This window comes from Castor canadensis, chromosome X (genome assembly GCF_047511655.1).
Source record: "Castor canadensis chromosome X, mCasCan1.hap1v2, whole genome shotgun sequence".
In the NCBI taxonomy this organism is placed as follows: domain Eukaryota; kingdom Metazoa; phylum Chordata; class Mammalia; order Rodentia; family Castoridae; genus Castor; species Castor canadensis.
In genome coordinates this window covers 877,294-888,397 of record NC_133405.1, presented here as the reverse complement: position 1 = coordinate 888,397, position 11,104 = coordinate 877,294, and the positions used below count along the sequence as shown (strand labels likewise).

Sequence of the window (11,104 nt, the reverse complement as noted above, 5' to 3'; positions counted from 1 at the left end):
CCTCCCACACCAACGATAGCTGAAGGGGGCCAGGGCAGAAGGAGAGGCTGGCATCCAGGGAAGAGGTAAATGGCACCTCGTGTCTGCGTGAGGACAGTGGAAACAAGAGGAAGTGAGCAGATTCTGCTAGAGCCACCAGGATTCACTGATGGATTGGTCCTGGCCTTGGTTCCTCTCAAATCCTCAGAAATCCTGGAGTGCAACCACCTGAAGTGGTAATTGCCTGCATGGTGTCAGGGGTCTTGGGTCCTATCTGGCCAACAACTCCGGAAATTGCCCATCCCTGGCCTTTGGAGTTTCATTCAATATCCTGTGGTTTCTGGAAGCACCTTTTCCCTCCCTTGCAGGGTGTCTTCATTGAAACTCTTTAGCTGTTGTTTAACAGTCTGTTTTTGTTTTAATCCACCCAGCCCCTATGGGGTTACACATAGGTGAAAATACAACTAAACTGGGTTCCTAGCCCAAGTTTGCACATCATGTTTGTGAAATGGGCAGTCCTGCTAATGCAATACTGTGAACACCCATACGTAATACCAGCTGATACCTCTAATAGCAGCTCCAGCAGTGCCCCATTCGTAGGGGACTCTTGCAGGAGGAACATGTCAGTGTCCACACAGTGAGGTCATACTTGCTCTCTCTCCCTCAGGTGCATGGGACCCGTACAATCCATCTGCCAATCTCTTCCTTGCATACTGATGTGTAATGTTCGCATAGCTAACCAACCTTTGCAACCATAGCCAGGAAGAGGCCGCACATGTTTATGCAGCATGTCAGCTGTCAGAATACTTCATGGGAATGCCTGCATCCCACGCTAGTTTCTAGTTCTTGTCCTGTGTCCCTGTTTCACATGCACACAATGTGCAGCTTCCTCAGGTGTCTGAAGGCAAATGACTCACCTCTCTGTGAGGATGTCGGCCTTCTGGTTATGGGGACGTGCCGTTAGTAGTCTAAGGGCAGCCAATTGCACGACTGCTAGTGGCTCCGATTCATTTTGTCTTCTTTCATAAACTCCCCTGCACCGCACTTGTCCCCATAGTGGCCTTCCAAGCCCTTGCTAGTGTTCTTTCCCATTGTGTCACCCATAGGGTCAAACCCCTAAAGACAGCCCGGCTAACTGTATAGAGAGTCAGTAGCCGTTCCTCATGACATCACTATCTATTTTGCTCTTAATTCAGCCCATTCTCCCTTTTCCCTTCCTTTCTCCCCAGTCAGATCATATCTGTATTCATTTGTATTGCTACTGCTACCCATTCTTGTTTTGTGCTTTGGCTAGTGCCATCAGTGTACCAAGAAACTTGAGGGATGGATGGTGACCTTTCTAGCACGTTATCTGGCCTTGTTGGTTCAATCACTGGGGATGGTTCAGTAGCTTGGGAGGATACTGATCCCAATATGGCCTGCATGGCATTTGTCACAGGGCCAGCACAAGGTTTGCTGCAAGTATGCATGCCACTTATGTGCAGTCTGATTGTGTGCCATCTCATGCAGGGGCTTGGTTAAAAGTACTTCAGCCCAGCCCTTTACTGGATACTGTTTTCACCATTGTTGAAGTTGTCCAGCGATGCAATCCACCTGCTTCAGGGCTTTAGATATGACTAGCAATTGCTGCACTAGTGTTGCGTACTGGGCTCCCACCCCTTTCTATGACTGGAACCACAACTCTATTGGAACTGTCCAAGTTCTTTCCTCCCATGGCCCCCACCTGTAAACCTTGGGGCTCCTGGTAAGCTCTAAAACCAATGAACATCGGGGCACTGGGGCACACAACTGTTTAGCCTGCTCTATAAGAATCATAGCTTTGTTTGGAATCCTCTTCGGTATTTCTATCCCAATTCCACATGGCTCCCTTTTATCAGGTTATATAAGGGATGGTTGACTTGAGCAAAGCAGGGTGGAAAGATATGCCAGTATTTAGGAGTGCTAGAAACATCTCTAGTTGCTTCACATTAATTAGTACGGGCTGTTGCAAGTGTTTTCTATGACCTTTTCAGATATCAGGGATGTCTAACTCAACTATAAGACTCCCCAAAATTTTACAGCTGTGCCAGGCCCTTGCACTTTGTGGAGATTGATCTCTCATTCCTGCTCCTTCAGGTGTAATCATTTTTCCTCCAGATGTTTTCTTCTAAGTCTGAAAGACACTCAGAGGTTAACATGATATCATTTATCTAAAAAACATTTTCACAGTGGGTGGGTAGGCTAACAAACCATGGTCCTGAGTCCCCATCCCTTGGCAAATGGTGGGACTGTGCGATACCCTTGGGGTAGTACTCTAAAGGTCCATTGCTGCATGTTCCAGGTGAAAGCGAATTTGTCTCAGGACTTAGTGACTAAAGGAATACGTATAGAAGCATAAGAAGATCTAGAGCAGAGGATAAGATCCCATCACCTGTATCAGTTGTTCAGTCAAAGGACAATGTTGGGTACGGCAGCACAGATAGGAGGTGCTACCCTATTTAACTCTCTATAATCCTCAGACATCCTCCAGGAGCCATCTGCTGGGAAAATGATTTCTACCATCTCCAATTCCCTGATGGCAGCCATGATTTCTTCATATTTCCATGGCTGTCTATACTATTTGGTATTAACCACCCTGTGTGGGCCAGATATCTTTATCAGCGTCCATTGCCCTCAAACATGTCATCCATCACCTTTACTGTTCACACTCTCAGGTGAAATTCCGTGGCTATGGTGTTCAGAGTGGGCCACGGAGGCACAGCCACCCCTAGTTTGTTTTCTTGAACGGGAGAGATCTAAACTCCCAAGGAGAGTAGTTGTCCCCCTGCAGGGTAAGATTTACTGTTCTATCTCCACATCAATCTACAGCTGTCCATTGCCCAGTATGTTTTAGGGGATTACCATAAATTAAGGTGCACTCTGTCCCAGTGTCTGCCAGAACCCATGTAGGGGGTTCCAATAGAGAACCAACATTAGTAGGGGACCAATATATTCACAGATCAACGTGGGGCCTCCGGTCACCCTGTATGGTCCTCACTTGCAGGCAACCTTGGCTACTGTGTCACAGAACTTCTGGGAGAGCACTCACCCCATGAGGTCCTCTGCTTCTGATGCATAGGGCACCCTGGATACGACATGTACCTCCTCACCCTCCTCTGCCTTGGCGAATTGCTGTTCTGGCTTCAGAGCCTCCCATAAATTTACCAAGGTGGCATTGGGTTTCCTACCATTTGTAACCTCGTGGCATGCCGGCATGGCACAAATCCTGCCACAGTCCTTCTGCGATATGCTTTTAACCTTTTAACTGTGCCCTTTCTTTCAAATTCCATTCGTTTTCTCACTTTGGGACAAAACCTTATTTTAACATACAAAATCTTTCTTATCTAGACAAAATGTTCTCTTACTTTTAAGTTTCTTTATATCTGTCTATCTCTTACTTACTGGTTCCTTTCTACCATGTTTCCCTTCCTTGATGTAATAATAATACTTTATACTAAAGAAGTAGTCGTGAAGCAGAGAAGTATAATGAAATAAATCCATCAATTTATTAAGAGAGAGTTGAATCCAAATTACACCTAAGACAGAATGGAATAAATTAAGATCAGCTGTCCACACACAGCTAAACAATAATTCGGTTCTTATTTGCTATGGATACTATGCAGACTTTACCGCCTCTTGGATTACAAGAAGGCTCTTTCACATTTTCTCCCCTTTGTCTTTCATGAGTCTAGGAATCACAGGCTGTTACATTCCAGCTGGGGCTGAGATAAAACTTCCAGTTGACTTTGAGTAACAAAATGATCTTAGTACAAGCACAAAGGCAGAAGGGAGAGAAAACAGACAATCCAAAATCTTTTTATGTTAACCCTATAACTGAAGTTAATTTTTAGTATACAAAAGGCATCTGTTCAGGCTGGCGGAGTGGCTCAAGTGGTAGAACGCCTGCCTAGCAAGCATGATGCCCTGACTTCAAACCCCAGTGCTGCCAAAAGGCATCTGTTCTGCAGGACAACAGGGGAAGATAAAAAATGGCTACTTTTCCCTAGAGGATAAGGGGGATGGAGTATCCAGTGTGGCCCAGCCTGGATGGGTGGATAATGGAGGGAACTCACCAGTAGGACCTGTAGTGGCAGGCTGGACCAAGAGCCTTGTCTTCTCCACAACCCTCCCTTTTAAATAACTTTCTTGCCAAGTAAGAGGTGAATGCAGAAGACTCTACTTGCATATCTCTTTCTAGCGGGAGTTCCTCTTTCAAGTGAGCAGTTTCCCTGTGGGCAGGTAACTCAGCCTTGTAGCACGTTGTGTCACCCGTAGCAGGGGCCACGCAACCTCACTCACAGCTCTCCAGCAATCCCGTGCATACATACTACTTTCGGGGATTGCAGTGCATTTTCTAGTCCATTAGAGGTACTCACACAGCAGACGACACTCATGAAGGAGGCATGCCAGTCCATACCACATGGAGGAGGTGCCCCCCACGCCCCCGTGGATACTCCCCCCTGGCTCACCTTTGGGTCTGTTGGGCCTGTGCTGTGTGAATTTCTCAGGGAAGTGTAAAATAAACACGCGCCTCTGAATGGGGATGACACAGACAGACCAAAGAATGACTCAAACAAGGCTGGCTGGACAAGGAAATGAGTTTATCGAAGGTCATTTCCAGAGCAATGGGTGGCTTATAGACAGCTGCACTCACCAAGTCACCTCTTCCTTATCAATCAAGATCCTGGGTTTTGGTGGTACTGGGGTTTGAACTCAGGGCCTCACGCTTGCTGGGCAGTAGCTGCAACCACTTGAGCCACTTCACCAGTCCTTTATTTTGTGATGGGATTTTTGAGATAATGTCTCACAAACTGTTTTGCCCGGGCTGACTTGGAACCGCGATCCTCCTGATCTCTGCCTCCCGAGTACTAGGATTACAGGCATGATCCGCTGGTGCATGGCTAAGCCCTATTTATAGAGCTCTAAGTTCATGTGGTGCCCAGCAGAAGGAAGAAGAAAACCAGACCTAGAGAGGAGCTAAATGTTTGGGTGCACTCCATCCTTGTCCTTATGATAAAATTTGAAGGTTTCAGTGAACATTTGTCAGACTGTGGGAAAGATGGTTTTGTTTTGCTGCAGTCTGGCATATAGCCTCACCACACAGAACAACTCGACGTTGGCCTGCTACAAAGTGGTATTGCTTTGGCTAGGATTCAGAGGACTATGTTTCCTGCAAGTCGACATGGTTCCCGCTCTTCACGATCTACCTCTTCCACCTAAGAGCATCCCCCGATGGCACTGAAGTGATAGGAGGGATAAATTGGAAATGGTTGATGTTTATGGGCTTGCTGTTGCCTCGTGCCTCATGCCTCATTTAGGAATGCTTTTTGGCTTCAGTCCATAAGGGTTCAGTCCACATTGTTGAATGCAAAGTTGGGAGGGAGGTGGCCTTGGTCTTTATTTGCTCAATTAAGGGTCCATCAAGGTTCCAAGCTCACTCCTTCCTGACCTATACCTGTAATCCCAGTTATGAGGGAGGCAGCTATGGGAGGATTGGGGTTTGAGATCAGCCTGCGCAACAAAGTCAGCAAGACCCTATCTTTAAAAAATAACTGGGTGTCAAAAGACCAAAAATCGTATGTTCTCCCTCATATGCGGACATTAGATCAAGGGCAAACACAACAAGGGGATTGGACTATGAGCACATGATAAAAGCTTTAGCACACAAGGGAGGGGTGAGGATAGGCAAGACACCTAAAAAACTAGCTAGCATTTGTTGCCCTTAACGCAGAGAAACTAAAGCAGATACCTTAAAAGCAACTGAGGCCAATAGGAGAAGGGGACCAGGAACTAGAGAAAAGGTGAGATCAAGAAGAATTAACCTAGAAGGTAACACCCACGCACAGGAAATCAATGTGAGTCAATGCCCTGTATAGCTATCCTTATCTCAACCAGCAAAACCCCTTATTCCTTCCTATTATGGCTTATACTCTCTCTACAACAAAATTAGAGATAAGGGCAGAATAGTTTCTGCCGGGTATCGGGGGAGTGGGGGGAGAGGGAGGGGCGAGGGGAGTAAGGGAGGTGGGGGAGGGAGGAGAAGTGACCCAAACACTGTATGCACATATGAATAAAAAATAAATGAATTAATTAAAAAAATAAAAAAATAAAAGTCTGGGTGTGATGGCACATGTGTATAATCCCAGATATACAGGAGGAGATGGAAGGATCGTGGTCTGAGTCTGGCCCAGACAACAATGTATGAGACCCTCCCTGTAAATAAACCAAACACAAAAGGGCTGGGGGCAATGGTTCAGTGGTTGAGTGCTTGCCAAGAAAGTGCAAGGCCCTGAGTTCAAACCTCAGTACCACAAAAAAAGAAAAAAGAACCCTCCCATCGAGTGCTGTGGTAGAGGGAAACACGGGGACCCATAGCCACTTCTTCTAGTCTGTGGGGAGGGAGGGGGCCTCAGCAAACACTTTCTCATGATCAGTATACTGACTTTGTCCCTGAATCACAGAGGTCTCAGGCAGATAGGTTATGAAAAGTTTCATTCCATTAGCAACTGAAGACATATCCCTGTGCCAGAGCTCATGGGGACTAACGCAGCTCATTTCAATGACCGTCATGTCCTCGGTGCTGAGGTGACAGAGATTAAGCATAGCTCTCACCTTCAGGGAGCATCCAGGCCAACCAGGGAGGCACACAAACCATTTTGACACTAAATGATGCAAGCACATAGGGCCACAGAGCAGGGGCACCTCAATCATCCTGCTGGGTCACTGACGGGCAGCCTACATGGGCCTTGGAGATCAAGTGGTCCTTTAGCAGAGATTTGAAGGAGGAGGAGGAATCAGCTGACCCAGAGGTTGGCATGAGGCAGATCCTGGAATGCCCTGGTGAGGATGGTGAAGGGCTGAAGAGGAACGTGGTGTGGGCAGGTCACAGGCCTTCGACATTGCTGCCGTGAATGCTGGTGCTGCTGCTTCAGTTTGCATGGTTGTATCTCAAGTAATAACTAGACTGTTTTCTGGTGGTGCAGAAATTCAGGTTCTGGAATGGTGCCTTTCTCCTCTTCACTTGACTTATTTTGTATCTGTGAGCTCTTTCTATCCATCCTGGCTCTCTGGTGAGAAGAGTTTCATTTGGATCATCTTGTGACCTTCTGCTTGTCCGTGACCAGATCTCTGACAGTGCACCAGTTGATGGATGGAATTGTTCACAAGAAGGCAGAAAAACATCCACAAACACTGCAGTCAGTAATGCCATATCCCAGAAAACCTTTGGATTCGTTCCATCTTTCCCAGCATACAAAATGAGAGCTGTCAAAGGGAGGTGTGGGGCCACAGAGTGGGTAGTGAGGTGACCATAGACCACTGAAAAAGGGCCTTGCCAGTCATGTTGGGCCATTTCTTCTGCTGCAACTTGTGTTGAGATGCTGCCTCATCAGCGGTGGCTTGCCAGGAGTCTCCTGAGGGCTCCCTTGACTTCCTTGTTCCTCAGACTATAGATCACAGGGTAAAGCATGGGAGTTACATTCGTATAGACTAAGGATACAATTTTGTCCTGTTCTGGCGTGTAACAGGACTTGGGGCGAATGTAGATGAATATTGCACAGCCATAGTGTAGAAGGGAGACCAGCAGGTGGCCTGCACAGGTAGAGAAGGCTTTGCTCCTGCCCTCAGCCGAGTGGATTCTGAGGATGGCAGTGATAATGAATCCATAGGAGAACAGGATCAGCAAGAAGGGAATCAACAGGATGAATGTGCAGACCAGGAACACTGCAATCTCATTGACCTGTGTGTCTGAGCAGGCCAGGTATAGAACAGCAGGGATGTCACAGAAAAAATGATCGATCACATGGGACTGACAGAAGGGCAGGAGGAATATCAGTGTGGTGAGGGCAAGTGACAATGCAAAGCCACTGACACATGCCAGCGCCAACATCTGCAGGCAGAAGGCCCTGGTGATGATGAGTGTATAGCGCAGGGGGTTGCAGATGGCTACAAAGCGGTCATAGGCCATTGCAGTCAGGAGGAAACACTCTGCCCCACCCAGAGCAATGAAGAGATGCATTTGCAGGGCACATCCCAGGAAGGGCATCTTCTGGTTCCTGGAAAGGAAATTGTCCAGCATGTTGGGGACAATGACTAATATATAGCAAATTTCAATGATGGACAGGTTCCGGAGGAAGAAATACATGGGGGTCTGGAGGCAGGTGTCAATGAGAGTGATGAGCACAACAGTTGTGTGTCCTGCTAGGGTGATGAGGTGCACGATTAGAAAGAGTCCAAAAAAGAGGATCTGCAGCCTAGCCAGGTCCCCAAAGCCGAAGATAATAAACTCAGAGCTTGAGGTGTGGTTTCTCTTCAATGGGCCCATCCCATATTTTCCTTTGTCGAGCTCCTGGGCTGGAGAGGACATTTTGCTAGCAATTCAATCTGTGGGTGACCCTGAGGCCCTTTCCACTGATCAGAGTGGAGCCAGCTTTTCTAGACGTAGGTCTTACCCTCACTCTATTAGCTTTGTGAATTCTGCCCTGTGTTCACAGACAATGAAGAGCCATTGATGTGAGTCACAGCAGTTGACCTGTTGAGTTATTAGAAAGACGAACCAAGATAAAAGAATCCTAAATATGAAGTTGTTTTTCAGAAACCTAAAGGCAGTGTTTCCGGTGGAGCTTTTCCACGTTTTGAAGAGACTGGGCCTGCAGAGTTGTTGATGTTGCTAGAGGGACTTCCTGGGGAGGGAAGATCTAGCAAGGTAATCTTAGACAATTTTGACTTTGCACATTACCTATATTGTCGCCTCCAATTTCCAGGATCCCTGCAGCCAATGAGCTGTGAACAGGGTGCTAGAGCAGAAGGTCACACAACCCACAGTAGCTTCTGCCTCTCCCGTGTTACCTCTTCCAGACACCTCCTCTGGCCCTCTCGGCTGGGTTATTCCATTCCCTATGCTCCCACAGCACTCCAGGCTTCCACAGTCATGTTTACCACTGACACCTGTAATTCTCTGACTATTTCTCTGTCTGTCTAAGCATCCTGAGTCCCAGGCTGGTCTCTCAAAGAGTGGCTGGCACATGTCAGAAGTATCAATAAATGTTTATTGAGTGAATGCCTATTGCTCATTTCTACATTCTCCACAGTAAGTACCAGGTCAGGCAGAGTCTCACCAGAGTGAGAAGAGCAGAGGGCAAAGGACTGGGCCAGGTCTCAGGACAGAGTTAGGACAGCAAGGGAAAATGGGGGGCTGAATGAGCCATACCCTTGGCTGAGTTGCTTCCTCAACGTCAGGGAAGTTTAATTCCTCCTTGCCTTTGTAGGTCCCAAATTACAAGCAGGACTGACTTGTTGTCAGTCTCCCGGTTTTCCCTGTGCATCCTCCATCACAGCAATGAAGAAAAGAAAGACAAAGGTTTCTAAAGATCCTAGATATTTAGTGAATCAATATGAATTAAGGGCTCACTGCCACCGAAAGGCACTCATTTCTTACGGACATGCCATTTTCCTGGGACCACTGAAGTCAAAGTCAGAAAAATGAAACCAGAAAATTCATTTTGATTATAGACCATTTGGCATAGATGTGGTTGCAATTCTAGTTTCGCAGCCACTTGTGTGTTATACTGAGTAGTATTTTGGTTTTGATTTACCCAACAGGCACGTGGAGTCTTTGAGCTACGGGTCCCTACAGGGCAGCGTGCCAACTCTTCACTTCAAAGCAGATGATCACAAAGCTTTCTACCCCGGGTGACTTACCCCTTGCTCCTGCCCTTATCACTGACCCTGCCTCAGACATCACAATAAGCTCCTGCCCGAAGTCCTCTGTGCTGATGGAGCCTATCCCAGCCCAGACTGCCCACCTCCCAGCCATATCCTCCCCTACTGTCACGGGAGCCCGACAGAAGCCAGAGTGACCAGTCGCCTTCCAGACAGGGTCAACCAACAGCTTGAGCTTAACCCCCTCCTGTGACAAGCCCAGCCTCCTACCACTCTGCATGCTGAGCCTTCCCATGAGCTCCTCTGTCACCCCTTGAAACTCTGAGTGAGATTGTGCTTCTCAGTCCATGTTCGTCTTTCTTGGACTTGTGTCCTTGGCTTTAGCTTTGCCACACACAGTCATTTCTACTCTTTTCTCTCATGTCAGTGCTGCAGTGATAGAGGGATTGCTTTGTTTAATTGAGCCCTAAACCTTAAAAATATTGAAAAACACAAAAACGAAAGTAGAAGTCAGACATGATCAAAGCACTTAAAAAGTAAGACATGAAAATCAATGTGAAAATTTCTGATTCTTCAGTCTTCCCCATACTCTCCAGAGTGAGCCATTCCTAACATTTCTTTCCTTGCTTTATCTTGTGCATATAAAAACACACTCGGCGGGGTGTACTGGTTCACACCTGTAATCCTAGCACTTGAGAAGCTGAGCAGGAAGATCACAAATTTGAGAGCAGCCTGAGCTACAGAGTGAGACCCTGTCTCAAAACACACACCCACACCTTTGCATACTGAGATACACGCATATATACACGTACACTCCTGCACATACTCACAAATACACATACACACAGTCATACACACACACACACACACACACAAGCAACAACCACATTCATACGTGAAAATATCACATGAGATGATAGTATACAACCATTCACTGCCCTTACTGTAGTAATATGTGCCTGAATAATACATCTGGGAGTGGTTTACTTCACTCTTTTTCACTGCTGCATTACTTAGCATAGATCAACTACAATTTAATGAGTTATAAATTAATAAATGAAATACTGATAACACAATAATATGTAAACAAAACTAAATAAAATCTCATCAGTCTGCTATTACTTTGACATGGAAGTGGTTTGCTGCTTTTTCTTATTACACTCCCTGCTACAAAGTGTATCACAGGGTAGAGCACAGAGCAGTGGCCAGGCTGTGAAGGTTGCTAGGGTACCCGTTCCTGCTCTTTCCTCACATCCCTACACAGCCCTAGAGAAGAGGTCTAAGGTTACCTGCAAGGGCCAGATTGGTGCCTGAAGTAGAAACCTGAGGAGTAGCCTGTTGGATCTTCTGCTGTTACCATCTGCTGTTAGGGAACCTAAGAAGGATGAAAAGTCCATCCTCAGGGAGCATTAGAGGCAGAGTGGCCTGGACCCAGCAGCGCAGCTTC

The 11,104-nt window shown here is 46.8% G+C and overlaps 1 protein-coding gene across 1 annotated transcript; it reads right to left on the bottom strand.

Annotated features, from left to right (window-relative positions):
• Positions 1-7,384: 7,384 nt before the first annotated feature.
• On the bottom strand, positions 7,385-8,320 carry LOC109702093 (olfactory receptor 10K1-like). Its single transcript, XM_020187523.2, has one exon. The coding sequence runs from the start codon at positions 8,318-8,320 to the stop codon at positions 7,385-7,387; it is 936 nt and encodes a 311-aa protein (XP_020043112.2).
• Between the last annotated feature and the right edge of the window lie 2,784 nt (positions 8,321-11,104).

Excerpts from the sequence above, each read along its gene's own strand:
- LOC109702093 (XM_020187523.2), bottom strand. The coding sequence starts at position 8,320 with ATGGGCCCATTGAAGAGAAACCACACCTCAAGCTCTGAGTTTATTATC.